The sequence below is a fragment of the Myripristis murdjan genome, chromosome 6, assembly GCF_902150065.1.
Source record: "Myripristis murdjan chromosome 6, fMyrMur1.1, whole genome shotgun sequence".
Taxonomy (NCBI): Eukaryota; Metazoa; Chordata; class Actinopteri; order Holocentriformes; family Holocentridae; genus Myripristis; species Myripristis murdjan.
Genome location: NC_043985.1, coordinates 6,900,210 through 6,920,387, shown reverse-complemented (window position 1 = coordinate 6,920,387; position 20,178 = coordinate 6,900,210). Strand labels below are relative to the sequence as shown.

General features: G+C 41.4%; 1 protein-coding gene across 2 annotated transcripts in view; it reads left to right on the top strand.

Annotated features, from left to right (window-relative positions):
• Nucleotides 1-20,178, top strand: part of hipk3a (homeodomain interacting protein kinase 3a) — a 41,583-nt gene that overhangs the window by 15,932 nt on the left and 5,473 nt on the right. The window contains exons 5-16 of one of the 2 annotated variants that reach the window (XM_030053120.1): nucleotides 1,140-1,263; nucleotides 7,612-7,731; nucleotides 8,403-8,489; nucleotides 9,901-10,085; nucleotides 10,203-10,368; nucleotides 11,167-11,290; nucleotides 11,549-11,643; nucleotides 12,048-12,199; nucleotides 14,218-14,379; nucleotides 14,935-15,306; nucleotides 16,041-16,202; nucleotides 16,882-17,156. In XM_030053120.1, the coding sequence (XP_029908980.1) occupies nucleotides 1,140-1,263; nucleotides 7,612-7,731; nucleotides 8,403-8,489; nucleotides 9,901-10,085; nucleotides 10,203-10,368; nucleotides 11,167-11,290; nucleotides 11,549-11,643; nucleotides 12,048-12,199; nucleotides 14,218-14,379; nucleotides 14,935-15,306; nucleotides 16,041-16,202; nucleotides 16,882-17,156 (2,024 nt within the window). Of the gene's footprint in view, nucleotides 1-1,139; nucleotides 1,264-7,611; nucleotides 7,732-8,402; nucleotides 8,490-9,900; nucleotides 10,086-10,202; nucleotides 10,369-11,166; nucleotides 11,291-11,548; nucleotides 11,644-12,044; nucleotides 12,200-14,217; nucleotides 14,380-14,934; nucleotides 15,307-16,040; nucleotides 16,203-16,881; nucleotides 17,157-20,178 lie in introns of both variants that reach the window. The other variant, XM_030053119.1, reaches the window with a different exon arrangement.

Here is a 20,178-nt window from a genome sequence, read left to right as displayed (position 1 = left end):
AGTCTTGAGTCCCTCTCTTGGTTTGAGCAAACCTCTGGTGACAGTACCACTTAAGTCTCCTAAAAAACAGTGGAAACCATAATCAGTGTGTCTCAGTCCCAGCTTTGCAGAATTGTTCTCTGATCCTGAACTGTAGACATTAGAGGTCGTCTCCCTCAGCGCTCTTTCTGGCATTACATAACTCCACTTCCTCCTCTTTGAGAAGCAACAGGAAATAGCAAATTGTAATTTCCTCCTCCAGTCTAGAGAAGACAGAAAACCTGGCTTTTGCTGGGACCGTGATGGATTTGCTCTCTGCATTTGCGTGGACACACACGTAGATACACAAACATGCGTAGCATGATGGTGAGCGATGGCCTGGTTTATCACCCTGTAATGCAGTGACATTATGGCCTTGCATCTGGTTGTTGCCTGGCAACAGTTATTTCCCCTGTGGTTGTCACAGCAGTGGTTACTATTTGCAGCACTGTTGCTTAGCCCCACAGTGCCGTGTCCAGGTCTAATAGCCCATTGTTTTTAAATGATGTCTCATACTAAAACTGCAAGATTACAAGTCCCATTAGGATTGCATAAGCAGCAAAGTCCATTCATTGGAAGAGTTCACTGTGTTACCCCAAACAACTGCAACACTGCATTCACAGCATATGGGTGTGATGTGGTTGTAAGTCTTGGATCTCTGAATAATATGTTGAGCTGTGATTACAGCTCAGTTAAAGCTGGAGTTATTTGATGAGACCATTGTTTTACAACATAATATTCTTCAAATGCAACATAATTAAGTAGTTTAATAATAGAAGAATATAAAGCTTGAAACCTTAACCTAATATAAGTTAAGTAAAATGTGTGGCAAACTCATGCATCCTAGTTACCTCAAGAGGCCAGGTCACTTCAAATATTACTCTCATATGACATCCCATTAATCCAGTTGTTCTGTAAAATCTGTGTGTCTTGCACTGCTTGCCATGTTTTCTGTTTGTCTCTTTCTCCAGCCCAGTCCATCCACTCTAAGCTGTAGATGTCGTAGCGCTGCCAGTCTGAGAATCTGAAGACGGGCTGTCCCTGGGCTGTGTGTCCATGGTTTTTGATTATACGTCTTGACTGGCTCCCACCACTAACCTCTCTCTCCTCTCTCTGTACAGGGCTCCAGAGATTATTTTGGGCCTGCCATTCTGTGAGGCCATAGACATGTGGTCACTGGGCTGCGTGATAGCTGAGCTTTTCTTGGGCTGGCCCCTCTACCCTGGAGCGCAGGAGTACGATCAGGTAACACACCACACAGAACTACAAAAAGAACCTGAGGTTACTGTGTCTGACACGCACACACCAAGGGAGGAACGGGCAGACCAAAAGACAGAGGAAGCAAGACAAAATAGGCGAAGTGAAAGGAACATCAAGTCTTTATATGTTGACGAAACAAAAATTCTTTAATACTTTAAATTCTTGAGTCTTTGTTTGCTCAATAGCAGTGACGCAACAATAAGTTCATTATATGGTTAAACCTTTATTTGTTGTTACTCCATGGGTGCTCTCTCTCGATACTGTATGACTGAAGTCTCAACAAATCCACCATGAAATCCACCTAAAGCTAATCTAGGCTTGAGTGAAACAGGAAATTGTTCCTGGCGATGTGTGATTATTTTCCCACAGGAGAATGCTGTCTAAACTGCACAACTGGGACTCTGAAAGGAGTCCCTCAGTGAGGGAGAGGGAGCATGGGAAAAGGCCCAGTCCACATTCACAGACAAGCACAAGATTTCCCGTTTTTGGCTATAGATGACTCTGAGAAGATATAAATCATTTTTTTTTTTAAAGTTAGTGAAAAGAGGAAATTAGTAAAAGAAACTTGGTTACTCTGGTGTTTGGCTGCGTGACATTTATTACGTGGGAAAAGCTGACATTTTGATGATGAGGCCATAGGGGCATCTAGATAGATCCAACTAAACAGGCCTGTTTTGACACAGGGTGTTTTTAATGGGCTTTTTACTGCCATTGATGCCTGCCTACCACTCGTGTACATTACTGTCTTGTGGCAGAGCTAAAGACTTTTTGTTTGGTCACACCATATTTTTTGTCTGTGCATTGCTGTTTTTTTTTTTTTTTTTTTTTTGTTATAGCATCTTCTTTGCCTCTAGCAATAACTATCGGTTCGAACAGTCATCAGGTGTTTGATAGTGCTTAGCTGACCACTCACAGCTTTGATGTACCCAGGGCTATGCCAGGACACACACACACACACACACACACACACACACACACACACACACAAGCACACTGAGCCCCGAAAAGCATGCTGTGCCATGCCAAGGCTCACTGCAGTTCCACTCTGCACAGCAAAATGTATTTATAAACGTAAGCCTGATGGTAGACATGTACACGTGCGTACACACACTCACACACTCACCACACTCTCTCTCTCTCCCTCTCTCTCGCTCTCTGTGGTGAGCGCGCACTGCACCATCAGCAAGTTCTCAGTCCAGTGCCCTCTGCCCACTGTTTGTTCAGTGCAGTTCACGCATACACGCATACACACACACACACACACACACAGTATGAAACTCATCAACACAAGTTTCCCCCTTGGTCATGAAACGTCTGGAATACCATGGAAATCTGAGACAGGACAAGTCAGAAAATCTTACAAATTGTCAGGCGAAGTCAGGTAGTATCAGGGGATTTTACAAATGGGTTAGTTCACAGGAATAAACAGTGTGGTTTCCAGCTCTACTGGGAACCACACTGTTTACCCCTTTAGACAGTTTCTCAGTTGAAAACCATACAAATTAACAAACACAGAAGGAATAAATTTTGTACGTTATGGAAGCACTCTGGTTTAGTAATGGAAAGTCACTCGCTCTTCTTCAACACACAGTTCACAATGAATTTTGGCTTCAGGGGGCGTGGCCAGCCATTGACCCGTGGCCACTGTTTGTCTGTCTGTGTTTTTAGGCTCATTTTTAATATATTTTTATTTATTTATTTATTTTTGAGTAGTTTGAGTAGTTCCTCCATCTGATGTGGATGTCACCTGTCGAAAATATTATTGCACTCTGCACTTTACTGTCATAATGAAAATCGCTTCATCATGGACACTATTTTGCCTATTGGTGTTGGTGCCTGGGAGCTGCCTGACAGGCCGACAAGACTTCCTCACCTACACCTGAGAGCACTTGCTCTCACTTCGCCCAACTAGTGGAGCTCCATCAGTCACTCTACCTGCGGACTGTGTGGAAAGACGAAGGCCTGTTAAATGGCTGGACAGGAGGAAGAAAGAAAGGAAAAAGTGAGGCTCCAGGGGAGGTGTGAGGTACTGGCGTGAGGAGGGCTGGGTTTCTTTGTGGATAACAGCTGGGCCACACGATACCGCATAGCAGAGCAAGTGTGCACATCGGACTATGAGATACTAACTGTATCTTTTAGACCCTTTTATCTTCCGCGAGAGTTCGGCCAGATCACTGTTATTCTTGTTTATGTGCCCTGAGCGAATGACAAAGCAGCAGGGGAGAGAATAGCGGAGAGTTATAATAATGCACTCGCTCGCTCTGCAAACCAGCCCGTCTTTGTTCTCAGGGACATTAACTCCTGTAATTTGTCTGACCATCTGGCTACCGTTCAGCAATACATCAATTGTCCCACACGTTTAAATCGGACCCTTGATCAGTGCTATGGCAATATCCCCAAGGCTAAAAAAATGGTATGTGGACCACCACTCGGAAAATCTGACCATAAATAATGTAATTCATCTCTTGTCTAAATATAAGGCCATGGTCAAAAGAACGAAAACCAGTTGTGAAGCAAATACAGGTGTGGTCTGATAAAGGTAAAGAACAACTCAGGGACTGCTTTGATGACACAGATTGGGACATTTTCTTTGAATCTTGCCAGGATTGGGATGAACTCACAGACACTATCACATCATTCAGCAAATTTTGTGAGGACTGTGTGTCTAAAACAAAGCCTGAAAATATTCCCAAATAATAAACACTGGGTTTGTAAACAGTAAAAAACCTGTCTCAATGAAAGGAAGGTGTCTTTTTGCTCGGGCAATATGGAATTAATGCAGGAGAGAAAAAAAAAGGAGGAAATTGAGAGAAAGGATTTTTAAGGCAAAAAATGAGTATAAAAACAGAATAGAGTGCAAATATTTTAGTGGTAACATAAAACAAGCTTTGGTGGATCTAAATACTTAAATGGGCAAAATTTGTTTAAAAAAAAAGGTGGTAGTCTGGAAAGCAACAGTCAAAGATTTGTAGATGAGTTTGAACCGATTCTTCAGTAGATTTGATACTGTGGATGACAATCTTTAATGTGATGATATTTGTTATCTCCCTATAGGATCACCAATAGTTATCAGAGAGGATGCTGTTGCTAAAAGTCTTATTAAACTGAAGCCGAATAAAGCCACAGGCCCAGATGGCCTGAAAGTCCATCTGCTTAAAGATTGTGCTCCTCAACTAAAATGAGTCTTCTCAAGGCTGTTTAATTCCCTGCTAGTCTCAGGAGTGACCAAACCTTGGAAACTCTCAATAATAAGGCCTATACCAAAAAAGCCGAGGGCAAGCAAGCCCAAAGATTTCTGGCCAGTTGCTATCACCTCCATACTGTGCAAAACAATGGAGAGAGTCCTGGTTGTCCTCCTGACCACCACAGTGGCCCGTGTGTTAGATCCACTCCAGTTCGCCTATAAGAGCGACAGAGGCACTGATGATGCTGTGCTGAATCTTCTAGATTCAGTCTCAAAGCAGCTTAGACTTCCTAAAGGATAGGCTAGGGTCCTATTTGTAGATTTCAGCGCAGTTTTTAATTCTATAAAGTTACATATTGTCCTGGAAAGGCTGGCTGATCTTAATGTTGATGAGGGCCTGATTCTTTAGATCAGAGACTTTCTTTCATGCCGCCCTCATAGGGTATGTGTTAATGATACTATCAGGCCTGTCTACAATAAGCACAGGCTGCCCACAAGGTAGTGCTCTGTCACCTTTGCTCTTTTCTCTATTTACAGATGAATTTGTTCTTAATGACTGCAATTTTAAATTGATTAAATATGCGGATGACATGGGCTTAGTTGGCCTGTTACAGGAAACTGATCCCTCTGCTGAGGCCTCCTATCTTGCCCACATCAAGGCCCTTGAAGCTTGGCTTAATAATAGCCAACTAGAACTCAATGTGTCTAAAACAAAGGAGCTGGTTATTTGTACAAAGCAAGGCCTGACAACAGAGCCAGTTTTACTCAATGGCCAATTTGTCAAATCTGTTGAAACTTTTGAATATCTTGGAACAGCCCTTGCCTGTCAGTTGAGCTTCCCTGATAACACAGATTATGTTCTCAGGAAATGTTCACAACAGCTCAACCTCCTGAGAAGGTTGAGCTGTGTTGGTGTCAGTTGGCAGATCTTAGACCTTGAGTACTTGGTTTTATGGAGTCTTTACTGTTTATATGCATCGCTGCATGTTTGTATGGCATTGTTTCTTAGTGGTCTCTTATGTATTGGTGAGACAAGGACAAATTTCCACCTTGGTGGACAATAAAGATTTATTCTGTTCTATTCTATTCCTTCTGATTTATTCAGAAATAGTGTGAATGTGTGACATGACAGATTGGATGTGCTACTTATTTCCTCTTTCCAGCATTATGGATTTGTTGATCATAAAGGGCGGCTGGGTCTTGTTCAGTGGTAAATACACATTGGCAGCATGCCCTCCATTAGCTTCCTGTGAAAGTTATACTGTCAACCAGCCACAAGGCTGTAATAAACCATTGCATTGGGTTTTAGTTTCTCATAGAGTGGGATATATGCAAGCCAGGTAGGTGTCACCATGAGCTGACTTGGAAGAAAACTGTACTATAAACTAAGATATTTTGACAAAATAGGTTGTGTTTCAAGAGAAGTTACAGCCATAGTCCATAGTTAATATCTACTGAAATAGTCTTTTTTGCATCCTGAGATTTGTTGTACCATGAAGACAGCAAAACATAAACTCACTGGAGATGCTGTTTTTCAGTACACTCATATATAGCTCAAATAACTCATAACAGTCATATTTTAGAACTCTAATATCTTTTTATCCAGTCATTGGTTTACATTCATTCCACTACGATAGGAAAATGAACGTTCAGAGACTTCAGACTTTCTTCACACAAGTATTCCATCACTGTAATAAAGTCCTCCACATTAGTTTTCCCAAAAGCAGCAGCACTGTTGTGTTTTGATGACTGGAAATTGGGCAGAGTGATACGGTCTCTACGCCGGGGAAAATAGTCCCCGGGTAAACGTTTCCTTTACACAACCAATTGTCAGTTCTGTGGTTTATGAATGTTGAAAACTTTGTTAGCCACACAAGCAGAACATTATAAGGGGGCTGTTTCAGTCAAGAATTCATAAGTGAAAATGGAGGGATTTGATTATATGTTGTGAAATCTTCAGTAGCTCCATATTTGTTAACACTCTCTTAGCCTATAGTTACTGTACCAGAATCCTAGTGGTTCTGGATGTAGGAACTAGGTTTTAGAAATGTGTAGTGTTAAGAAATCTCTAGGAAGAAGTAAGTTGTGCAAAAAAAAAACCAATACCAGTTCACAGAAAATCATTAAAAGACATTTTAAAAGGTTAAAAAAATAAATTTTACCTCCTCTTGCAGGGGTGGATAGTCGGTCCAAAGCGCCTTTCCTCAGTGTCTACATTAGCAGTTTGAAGTCCTCTTAGGTCATTAAATGTCTGACTATTAATAGCCTGTTCAGATCAGTGTTAGACCACAGTGTGTTTATACCTGTGTGTGTGAGCTGTATGCTGCATTTGCCTTCTGCCCATCAAGAGTTTTCACTATGCAGGTTTGGCACACTGCAAAAGGTTGAAGTGCAGGGATACAGATCATTGTAATGGATAAACATGACTGATTGCTGCCCAAAACCCAAGTGACAGAGGATAACACAGTTTCGTAGATTTCACAGCTGAGTGCATGTCTTTGCCTCATGCTCTATTTTGAAAGTTGTCTGCATGCAGCTGTGCAGGCTAGGGTCAGACCCTTGGCCTTTAAATAAATGTCATGTATTATCTAGTTCATGTTTTCTCCATTAATAAATATTAGGTTGTCCTCTGCCATTGAGCATGTGTGGTAGGTCAGCTTTCTGTAAGGAGCACTTCTAGGGTTTTAATGGAGACGCTTACAGTCCCATGATGGTCTGAAGGCTATTTCAGAGACTCTTTCAACCTCTTTTTGGCATGAAAATGATCAAATATAAACACTGAATGTAGCACACAACATTGTCTGTCTTATTGAAAAACATAAATAAACATTTAGGATTCTGTTCATAATAACTTGAGAAAAATCAGTCAAAATGCATTCAGATGCCATTATTATTTCTAGCTAAGTGATTGTAATGAATAAGTATTTAACCCTTAACCTTGTTTTCCCTCACCACCTCCCCCTCTTTCCTCCATGGCTCTCTACCCATTTTCCTTCTCTTCTTTCACTGTCCCACTATCTGCCTCCCTTCCTCTCCAAATTCCCTTTTCACCTTCATCTCTTGCTTTTCACTTGCTGTGCCTCTCCTTTCTCCCTTTGTCTCTTGTCTCCTCATCCCCCGTCTTTCTCCATGTGTCCCTCTCTGCTCAGATTCGGTACATCTCTCAGACTCAGGGCCTGCCTGGTGAGCAGATGCTCAATAAGGGGACCAAGACCTCTCGTTTCTTCTGCAAAGAGTCTGACTCTCCCTATGCCTCCTGGAGACTAAAGGTACCCAAACAAAAATTAGATAAACATTAACATACATAAGACCTGCACTTGGAAGATAGTTAACATCTACCAGGCAACCACTTTTCTTCAACAATCTGTAATATATTGTACTGGGCCAGGGTTTCTGTAGAGACAGAGAGACATGCAAACAGTGAGTGCTGGCCAGGATTGATGTCTCGATTTGAAACCTTGCAGGACATTTTTCCCCACATTTTAAATTTCAGCAGAAGTCCCAGTAGCTGAAATAAAAGCCTTTTTAGTATGAGGTGGTGGTGCATTCCCAAGAGGAAGCAGTTTTCCACACACTCAAATTAGACGAAACCAGCACACCCTGAGGAGAGAACTGGGACATGATAGCTGTATTTGTTTAGACAACCTGCCATACTAGCTCTAAATGAATTTTAAATCAACTTGCACATCACCTTTGTCTCTGCATGTGGTTCCCTATCTGAGGGTGTCGAACTTAACTGCACTCTCAGTCTCAAAGATCAACCTAAATTAAATCTGCAAACAGCATAATCACATGATTGCTCTCTCTCTACACTTAAACACAAATGCAGACTGTTACATATGACTTATACATTTCCAGAGTTGCTGTGTTACCAAATTAAATAGCGCACCTGTGTACACAGTGGATTGTCTCACTCTAAATATTCCTATTCTCCAACCAGTCAACAGAGGAGCATGAGAAGGAGACTGGACTCAAATCCAAAGAGGCCAGAAAGTACATCTTCAGCTGTCTGGACGACATAGCACACGTGAGTCCAGCCACTTGCCTTCAATGCAACTAATTTTATCACATCAGAACTGATTAACTGGTCATGTCTGGTCATGCAGCAATTGAATTCTGCTCACATTGCAGTTGGTTTTTTAAACCCAAATATGGAGGTTGAACTCAAGTCCCGTTCACTATGCTGTCTGAAGGCAGCATAGTATAGACAAGCACTGTACAGAGGTTAAGGAAAAAGTAATGTGGACATAGATTGCAACCAGCTACAGTAATGTGGCCTCTTAAAATCTATTCAGAATCTGATTTCAGAGGTGAGGTTGAAATGACAAACTTGGCCCCTGCTATCCTGCTACTTAATGGTTATCCTGAAATATGCATCTGTGCACAAAAAATGCTTAAATCCGCCAGCAAACTCAGGCCTTCCCATTGTCATTAAAACACAGCTGAACTTTGTTGGGTTGTGCAATTAGCTGGATGTGGTGTGGTACAGCCACACCTATCTTAGCACAGTGCCAGCTCTAGAGAAAGGTCTGGCTGAGCCCATTATCATTCTGCTATAGGGGAAAAAAATGCTCTTGCCTGTGATTATTTCTCTAAACCAGTCACAGGCAACCTGGGCGGTGCTAAGCCCAGGATGCAGCGATGGCATCCTCACAAAATAGTGTTGGAGAAACTTGTTTTGATGTTCATTGGAAACCACAGATGATTCAATAGCTGTACGTAGCTCTTGCAGAACGTTATTAAAACAATGTGAGTTCACATGGTGGAGAAATATCCTTCTTAATTTTTTCATGCTCTTCCTGGCTGCTAATCCACGTTACAGTATTTCTTTGTCTCCATTCACTTCCAGTAAATGAATAAATAAATTAACGAGAGCAATGCAGAATAAGCCAATATAAAAAAAAACAAGCCCCAGTACCCTTTTTTCCCTGTGTAATTACAATTGTTTGTGAAACTATCAAGTCATTTCTCACTGGCACAAGGTTACTATACAGAAGTTTCCTATAGATGCTACCTGCCAGATCTGCTTTCGAATTCAAAAAGAGAAAATAATAATAATAATGATATTACTAATACTACTATTACTAATAATACAGATATTTAGTTTTTTCAAAAAGTAGGTACTAGGACTTTTTGTTTTTTATATTGGCATAATCCACTTTTTTTTTTTTTAGTGCTAAAAGTGTTATTTTGGCAGCTGTGAATACAGAGATAGAGATACAGCATTGTGGATTATCAGTCCAGGGGGGAGCATGGAGTAACTCATGTGGATATTTTGCCACCATGTGGATTTAATGCCCATATAATGCCCAGCTAACTACAAAACCTAACACTCTACCAGAGTTCAGTTTTGCTTTAGTGCAATGGGACGTTAACTCTTGTCCTGAGTGTTCTTTCAGTGTTTTCTCTGTCTTTACTTTGTTGCCTCCCTCTAACAGGTGAACCTGGTGCTGAGTCCTGATAACAGCGACATGCAAGCAGAGAAGGCTGACAGGAGGGAGTTTGTGTCTCTGTTGAAGACCATGCTGCTGATTGATGCTGAGGAGAGGACCGTCCCCTCCAGTGTCCTCAACCACCCGTTCCTCACCATGACTCACTTGCTGGACTATCCACACAGTAACCAGTAAGGGCATAGACCAAAAAATTTGACATTTGCTATGTGCTCCACATGGTTGTTGACTGTTGGAATGACTTAACCTTTTCCTCCTCACTCAACCACAACTTTTCTGATCTCCTCCAGCGTACAGTCGTGTTTCCACATCATGGACATGTGCCACAGTCGGCCCTCCAATGCAATTTATGACGCTATGAACCAGAACACGGTTCAGTTCTCGAGGCCTCCTGTAGCCCCGCCCACCTCCTCTGGCCTGCCTCTGGCCTACAGCAAGATACCAGTGCACACTCAGGTAAGAGAGGCGTGTGCATGCCATCAGTGTGTTTTGTATCTGGATCATGGCTTATTCTGCTAAATAAATCGCGGTACCATTTCATGTACACAAAACATTTAAGAGAACAAACTTGGTACTGATGCTGAATGTAGATTGTTATTGTCAGTCATTGTATTGGGTTTTGTAGGGGTATTAAATGTATTTTTTTTTTTTTTAAGTCTGTTCTTTAAAAAAAAATGGTTTTGCAGGGGAAAAGTTGCTGTCTTTTTTTCTTGTAAGCTGTTGCACCACTAACATCACCAAAGTCTTGCTGTGTAAAATGGCATGCCAGCGGGGAATAGTGTGTCTAAAAGTGATGTCAATACATATGTGTAGACACCCTGTGGAGACACCCCGGGTTTTTCCAAAACACATAATATATAAATAAACATCTATAAATATATCTGGCATTATAATCTAATCATCAGTTATGTAATAGTTCTGTGGAACTTTTGCCAACTTTAACCGTTCATCTAACATTGCCATCTTCAGGTGGGAGCAGCTATTACATATCATCATTGTATATTAACCTCAGTGGTATGCTGTCCAGTCTGTGATAATAATTGTGATGAAGAGTTGTTGCTAATCTTCCTCCTGTTTTCATGATGTCCTTTTCCTTCCTCATTCACTTCATTTCTCTGAAACCCATCTCATCTCTTTTATCACACATTTTTCTTTTTCTGCTCTTGGTTTTCCTCTCTCAAATACAACTTGTCTCATTCCTCTGTCCTCTCTGCCACTGCTTCCTCCTTTACCTCCTCCTCCCTCCTCTTGCAGGCTATGACCCAGTCAGCTCCGTCAGTGTTGCATCCTGGGATAGCGCTGACGACTGGAAGCGGCCAGTTTGGGTGCAGTGACTCTTTCCCACCTGCTCTCATTCTCTGTCCTCCAACCATGCAAGGTGGGTTGGCTGCTCTCAGCTTACAATAAGATGCATTTGTTTTACAAAACAACAACAAAGATACAAAAAAACAAAACGCCTCATTTTATTGCGCCATTTTCACATTCTTTGGTACCAAATCCAATACCTGCATGGCTTTTCTGAAGTAGTTCCCTCATCCAATCATATCAAAGATGCTGTTACATTGAAATACAACTCTAAATCTCTGTTTTCTGTGATTAATAATGGACAGCTTTTTCTTGTTTGTTTTGTTTTAAGGTAACCTTAACCAGCCCGCACAGTATTCTGTTCCCATGGTAACTCAAGCCCCTCCCATACAGCCCCTATCGATGAGGCCTGGCGTAGTAGCACAGGTAAGACACTGGCAGAAACATGGTAGGTCCAGAGTTAGGACACCCGTTAGTTCACATACAAAATGTGAGGCTGTTGCTTGTTAGTTATGTTTCTCAAGTCAGAAGTTGTGTTTACTGGTATAAGGGGATATGCAAATACAGCTGGCAAGAACTGCTTTTTAGCACTAGATGGACTGTGGGCCTAGTACTGGATCCTCATGACGAGCAGTATTTTGAGATGCAGGAGTAGAAACACACACAAACTGTACAAACAGGTTGGCACAGTGAGTGGCTGGCAGATCCCCAGGTTCATGCCCTTGTGGCCATGCTGTTAAAGTGTCCTTGAGCAAGATGCTAAATCTTGCTAGAGATTAGCAGAATATCAAACACACATCCGTAATTCTCCTCCTCTGTCCCTGTAGCAGGCCTGGTCTGGTCGGGGACAGCAGCTTCTTGTCCCAGCAGCCTGGCAGCAGATGACTCCAGTGGGCCCTCCTCCCTCTCACCCTCCTCCACCACCCCCCTCCTCTCTAACCAGTGACACCACAGCCGGGCCGCAGAGGATCAGCGACTGGGGGTGAGTCACCCACTCAAAGTCCTGGAAATTCCCCGCTGTAGGACTCACGTTGGTCAAGAAATTTTTGGAACATTGAGAAATATATGGGGACTTTTACAGTTGAGTCATTAAATTTAACAATCCTGACCAGAAACTTGTATTTAGCTTACTTTCTTACATGCTTCACATTATAATTAGATTGGAGATATTTTTGAATTCACTTTCTAGAGTAAACATAGGTGTAGTCAGCCTGAAAAATTACCACTGTACATCTCTCTACTCTTAAATTTTTCATTTGTTCCTTTCACACTCATGGAAAGTCATCAACACTTAAACTTTTTTTTAAATCAGCAAACTTCTCTAAATGTCAGTGAAGGCGCTTTCTGAGGCCCTGCTATGAATTGCTAGTGGATTTGGCCATTTTTATGCCTCTGTGCCGACAGCAGTTTGTTTTGTCCGTATGTTCATACGTCCGTTCCATTCTTGTGACTGCGTTATCTCAGGAATTCATTGAGGGAATTTCTTAAAATTTCTTCAGTTTGGCACAAACGTCCATTTGGACTCATGGATGAGCTGATTAGATCTCTGATGGTCAGAGGTCAAAGTTCACTGTGACCTCACAAAATATTTTCAGCCATAACTCAAGAATTCTTGTGCTAATTAGGACAAAGTTTCACACACGTCTAACAGGATAAAATGATGAGGGCATGACATTTAATATCCAAAAGTTAAAGGTTGGCTTCACTGTGACATTGTGATTGTCTGCAAAAAACACTGGCCAGAACGTTTCTGGCCAATATTCAATACTGTAACCTAGGGCTGTTGTCAACCAAAGAGAATCTTTGTCGACTAAAGTCCTGAAATTTCGACCAAAAGTCGACTAATCGGGGGGCGGCGGGAATAAAAAAAAAAAAGTTACTATTTTTAGATTAATTAACTGGGTAGTAGCCTACCTGGTAGCCTTGTCTGCCTAAATGAATTATAAATAAACATAAACAGCTAGTATTTGCAGTATATTAAATAGTTTTTGACATAATTATTTTGCACTGAATGACACACTGGAGTCGGTTGGCTCTGACAGCGTTGCATCATGTCCACCTACGCGATATCATGGCCTATGATTTCCGAAAATAGTACTATGTCAAGCTACCGTCGTCGCGGGTGTGTGTGCCTGCAGTTATAAAACGATTATTAGACTAAAACTTTGATATATGCCAATTCTGATATGTTTATACTCCAAACTGACGGAGCAATGTAACGCAGACATGTTAGCTTACCGTTTTAGGTGATATGCCATGTTGGTTGTTGAGCTGTGATACAGAAACTGTTGTTTGCAAAGTTTGGATTCGACTTTTTTCCCATCTATTTTGGTAAAATGCTGCCACACTGATGACGTCTTTGACATGGTAGAGGACTAAATGTTCATTAAATGTTCTTAATTGAGCAAATATTCAGAAAACCAGGCCTAATTTTTTCTTCAATTCAGAACATAACGGCCTACCTATCTGTCTCCGCCAGTGTGTTGGGCTAATCCAAAATTGTGAAAACAAGGGGGGTGTTCTGAAGACAGACTGTTACCTGTGAAACAGGCTGTTCTGAAAACACCCCCATTAGCACTTAGTGCTTTACTCCTGATAAAATTAACACGGTAAATAATCGACCAATCAGATTTTGGTCGACCAAGAACATATCGACCAATAAATCGACCAGTTACAGACTACAGTCCGGCTGTAACCTGTCATTTTCATTTGATCATCTCTCCCTAGATCACAATGCGGACAGGGGGCCTCCTGTTGCTCTGGTTGTCCACCATAAGCTCATTGGTTTTGCTGTTATTTAGCTTCAGGGGATTATTGTTGCATTGTGTGATGAAGCTCTCTGTCTGGACACACATGGATATAAACTGCATTTTGCCATTTTTGGCATGTAACTGCAAGGCGGTAATTCAAGTTATTGTAGCATATCAGTGTTTCTATCCTCATTGCATACCCTACTTAAAATTTAAGCTGTATTTACTCTTTTTTTCACGCCTTTTATAGGAAAGTACGTTCCCACAGCAGCCACTACAACACTGTGATGCAGCAGCCTCTCCTGACCAACCAGATGCCAGGCCTCTCTGCCCCTCAGCCAATCAACATTGGCGTAGCTCATGTCGTGTGGCCCCAGCCGGCCAATAAACGGAACAGACACAGTCACAATAGGTGAGACTCTGGAGCCATCTCATGTTGTAGAGGTAACATACATTAGATCATTAGAAAAACTGTTATTTATTTCTTTATTTATTTGGTTAGTTAGTTATAGGCACTGGTCTTTTCTAAAACCAATAGTGTGTACTAAAAACACATTAAAGGCCTGGGTGTTTTGAACAGCAAAGGTTAAAAATCTCCTGAATTTGATGAAAACAGCAGTTATTCAAACTATACCAATCTATGATAGACAGTGGCTAATAGTGTATTTATTTATTTGAAAATGATATTATATATCCATATTGAATGATGCCAGATTTTTAACTGAATGCTGGTTGAGACTTGGGTAGCTGCATTCCCTGTAAGATTGATGCCTAATGGCAAAAAATCATGTACAATTGATCTAGTGTCATTCAGCTATTTGGTGTGTTTGATTAGTCCCAATCAAGTGAAAGAACTAGATGTGCTGTAACTGAATTAGGGAGCACATGGGATAATGTTTAAAGTTAGTGTTCTGCCATTTTATGTGTTGCCTGATTTATCAACTTTGTTCCTTGTGATTCTCTGAAGGAACTTGTCCCAGCCAAACAACATCCATGTGTCCATGTGTCGGACACCCAAGATGGCCGACATTGTAACACAGACTCTGCCAGTAAGGGAGGAAACTCAGAGGGAGAGCGCTCTGGTGGAATCCAGAAAGCGAGATGTTCTGCACACAGATGAAGAGGACGATAATGCAGAGGAGGAAGTGAGCTGCTTCAAAGAGGCGGTGGCCAATAGCAACAGACAGCTGGACGTGTCCGGTCAGCAACAGCGAGATGTAGCGGTCATCATGGGTGACACGCCAAGCCCCGCGCCGAGCGTTATCAGCATCCTTAGTGAGCCGACAGATGAAGAGGAAGATGGGCAGGATGAAGATGCACATAGATGCCATCTGAGAGAGTGAGTAACACCACATAGGAACAAGAAGACATTAAAATTCATCTGTTCAAACCCATAGAGAGACTGTTGGCAAGATCTCAGCCACTGAGCCGCCCGAGGGAGAAGAGTGCTCTTTGCCCAACATGCCACAGAATGTTTAGCAAAAAAAAAAAAAAGAGAGAGATATTAGCCAGAGCAGATTTGTTTTTTTCCCACATTCATTACAGAATAGAATGTCTTAAGTTTATTTGCAGTAGTTCCTTGGAGTAAAAAAAATCCTATTTTCCATAGCCGAACTTATACAATAAGCCTCCCAAAAAATCTGGAGTACACAGGTTGTTACACAGACAGAGTTGCCTAAAAATTTAGTGACCATTGCCAGTTTTGCTTACGTAAGAATGGAAGTCAGTGTGACCTGCAAAATGTGGTTAAAGGACGATTGCAGTTATTTTCAAAATTTGCCTTTTTTTGACTAGCACAAGGAATGATTGTGCGGAAACCTTTGTCACTTAATTGTGTTTAGAGGTGCACAAGGACCTTTGCTATCCTATACTCCGACACACACACGTATGCACATGGAGTGCATTGTAGGGCCTATAAGAACAATTTGTTAAAGACATGCTGATGTGGTTTACATGTAGCTGGAATGATCATTTTTTATTGCATGCAAAAAAAGTCTTAATTGACTTAATTGAGTTTGTGTGGGAGTGTTTTATGTTGTTTTTTGTTGACCTTACCTCTTTTCCTGTCTCTAGATCTAAAGGGGAGTGTGTTTGTGAGGCGTGCAGGAAGACCAGCGTGTCTATGGAGAGAGTTTGTTCCCTCAGCAGCCCAGACAGCAGCCTCAGCACAAGCTCCTCTGCCTCCAACTCCCTGCAGTCCAGCCCCTCTCTCTCGCCATGCAAGAGACCTAACAGGTATGGGGGGGGGGGGGGGGGGGGGGAGTTAGTGTACGGTTATAAGAGATGAGCTCTAGTCGGGTAATTTCATCCTATTGCAGTGTTGTTTACCTGAGCTGGTTGTCATTCATTTTGCTTCTGCCTGCCTTATTAGGCCATGCTTACAGTATTATACCTTTTCCCTACTGCTGCTTTTTTTTCTTTCTTTTTTTTTTTTTTTTTTTAAATTGCAGTCAACTGGGGAAAGTGCTGTACTTTATTCTTTTTAGGCAAAGGGGAGCGCTTTGCAAAGTTGAGAAAAGTTGAGAAACAGTGCTTTTTGTGATGCAAATGGTCATAACGAAGAAGATGCAAGGCAACTGTCAGTTTATTAAAACAGCAGTAATCAGAATAAAACTGATAGCCAGTATAAAAAATTGGCAGTAATTTTTGCCTAATTCCCAGAAACTGTTCATATATCGTTTGGATCATATTGACTGTTTTATCATTGTTTTTGCTGAGAGTTGTGCTTCAGCACTGTTTGCTGTTAGAGGCAGCTGATGGTATATGCGGGAATGAAATATGAAATGTGCATTAAAAAAACATGTCATTCTTTTTTATCTGAGGCAAACTACAGAAAAAGCAGAATAATGCAAACAGTCCTTTAAACTTTGGTAGTTGTTGTCAGTCTGATGTTGGCTCTCTGATGGCTGTCTAGCATGTCGGAGGACGACGGACACGAGAGCGGCTGCGACACAGTGGAGGGCTCCCCCACATCTGACACATCCACCTCCCCCCGTGGCAACAGTCCATACCATTATCTCGACAATGGTAACCACAACAACCACCCACCCTTGGCTGCCGTGGTAGCACCACTGGCTGCCCCTGCAGTCCAGGGCCGGGGCCCCCGTGGCGTCAGAACCATGGTGGTTCCACCGATGAGAGTGCAGAACAACAACAGTGTGGGGACAGAGGAGTGTGTCCAGAGAACTGGTCAGTGTCACTGTTTGCCATTATGACATGGACAGCCTGGTATTTTTATTTATCTGTGCATGTATGTGTTTCCCTTTGTTTATACATATAATAGAATACAGTGCAAGCTGTTTTTAATCTGTTTTTGCACAGACATTAACTTAAATGGAGAGTATACTGTCTGTTAAGATTTCTATTTCCCTTTTTTTGTAGAGGTTGTACTTTTAGCTAAGTCTACTTACTGATTTGTTTTTTTGTTGTTGTTGTTGTTGATTGTGCATTAACATTCAGAAAATTAACCTTGCCATAATGGTGCCCATATTTCGCCACTTGTTCTGTGGTCTGTCACCTGTGCTTTGGCGCTGTCTGCTTTGCAGGTCATATGGAAGCAGTAGGGACTTACCGCCCCCTAGTGGGTCATAGAGGCTATAACAGGTGATCAAGAGATAACAGCAGAGAACCGGCTTTGTTCCAATACTGCAGAGATGCATCCTTACTAGGCAGTGTTAGTGTCGTCTGAGAAGTTTTATTTTTGTTTTTTGACTTTCCCTTTGCCAAGTACACATAGATGTATAGTTTGAAACTATTTTTGTTGTTTTTGTTTTCATACTAATGTAAGATTCCATTAGTTAAATTTTATTTATTTGGAACCTGAGGCAGATGTTTGCTTCATTTTGACAGTTCAGAAGAGGGCAGGAAACTGTTCATACCACTGCAACATCCTGTTGGAGGGGTTGTTGATTTTCTTTTTTAATTCAACAGAGGAGAGGAACTTATAGACTGCCTTTCTAATGTCTGAAATCAATCATTCAGTATCTTGACATGAACAACTTCCATCTACTTGTAGTCAAGAAAATATTGAAAGTGCAAGAAAAATATATATGGTTTCCATCAGCCAGGGTACAGGGAAAATAACAGGCTGAACGCAGTCTTGTTGATTCCTTTGAGGGGAGGGAAAGGTGGATGCATTTCTGTTTGTGTTTGATCAAAGTCCAGGTTTTTCTTTGCTGCTTCTTGCCACACAGTACAAGTTGCCTGAAGGCACTGATCTCACTTCAGTTACACTTTTTCATTCTCTCTAAATGTCCATTTTTATTCATGGTGGAGAGAATTTAAAATGTGATGTAGATCAGTCTTAAGGACCAACTTTACTCCTCAGGTGCCTTTTTCTGAGTGCCAGCAATCTAGTTTGGTTTCTTATGTCTTTCTCTTTCTCTAACTTCATGGATTTTATTGTTTAGTTTCATTGTGCTGTGCTTTATGGGGGAGATTCCCAGCCATTGAATGTGAAAGAGAAGTTTAATGATTCCTTGATTTTAGTAGAAATTTCAGTGTTATACTGTGACTATAAAATGCTAAATTGTATTTCCTCTACAACCCCAGGTCAAACATTTCATCTGTAGAAGGTGATTTTGCAGTGTTCACTGAGTCAGATCCCTGGTGGGGATGTCTGGAGGCAGGATTACACAGTTGGCCAGAAAACTAACTGTGATAGATTACACTGTTATTTTGCTCTAGTTCTTGATCATTTTTATTGAACTTGGCTGTTTCTTGCAGTCATCAGCCCTCCTCAGTCTGGATTAGTATAACTGGGTGTATCTGTAGTTTTTCATGTCAGAAGAATATTATATTTAAGCTCATTACATTGTGTGTTTTGGCAAACTCTGACGCCATCTGGCAACAGCAATCCAGTTCTAGTTACATCTTCGTAATGTCATGATGTGTTACACTGTTGTCAGCTGGCAGGATAAAACACATGCGTGCTACTAGTTCATATAGCCTAACAGTTGCACAAATGCATCAAGCACCCAGCAACATAGCAGTATCAGAGAATTAGAACAACCTGATGGGATTTTCTCTTTGTTCAGTAGGCAGCTATTTAGCTGAATCTATAATATTGTATCATTGCCAATGGAGCATTCATAGCTGCAAAGAATAATGATTGCTGGTAATTGTTACAATAATGCTTGATTTCCTATCAAGCATGTGCATGTTCTCAGGAGGGGTGATTGTGTAGGTCTCAGTTGATTTACTGTCAGAAATCTGAGGTACATTGTGGAGATAATTTATGAAAGGTCCTCTAGAATTACACACTTAAAAATTAGAGGACCTTTACTAACAAAGCTAATAGTTTGAAGAAGACTTCTTCTCACACAAATGTTTTTTCCCCAAACTATGTCTGCAATTCATGTATTTTTTTATGTTATGTCCCAACCCAGTTACAGAAGAGAAAAAACAGCTATTTCAGTGCAGATTTTCCCGTTCTTTCTCAATGAGTCTGCTGCTAGTCTTACTACCAGCAGAGGAAACTGACCTAGTAAATGACATAAGGGCATTGTCGGTGCCTATAAATATCTGCTCTCAGCTAGCTCGGTTACCGTATGTGCACCATATGTCTGTGGCTCTGCTTGGCTTTGTACCCTGGGCTTGGACCAGTCATATCATCTGCTGCTAGTTAACCTGCCTGCTCAGCCATTCTCTGCTCAGCACACAGATGAGGGTGCTGGACTGGACCTATAAATAGCTCATTTCGCAGTCATCATCTTAAAGGTCACAGTGGCCACCCAAATGTTCAATTCTATCAAATGAAGTGGTTTTAGTGCCGAACAGGAGACCACATTAAGCCTCTGCTAAGCTGTTTCACACATATAGGTCAAGGGTTTGAAATATGTCAGTTTTCATCAGCCTCTAATGGTCACTTAGAAAATTTGGCTTGATTAGTTTATTGGACATAGTCAATTTTGCATCCACTCATCATAGTTACCTCTGAGTTAATGCTGAGGTGTGATTGTTACTGGATCTCAAATCAACTGTGCAGTTCTTTGCAGTAATGATAGCTGTCAGGTACACTACCCTCAGAGAGTAAAATTTGGTTTGAGATGCAATGGACCCGTAATGCAGTTTTACAAACAGAACTGTTCAGATTCTGTATTTTCAAGCACAGTATGCTCCTTCTGTTTCTGACACCTTTCTTCTGTGTTGCATGTTTTTTTTGCCCTCAGGTTGTTGTTTGAAGTCCTGACAGTCATTGCCGTGCTTCACT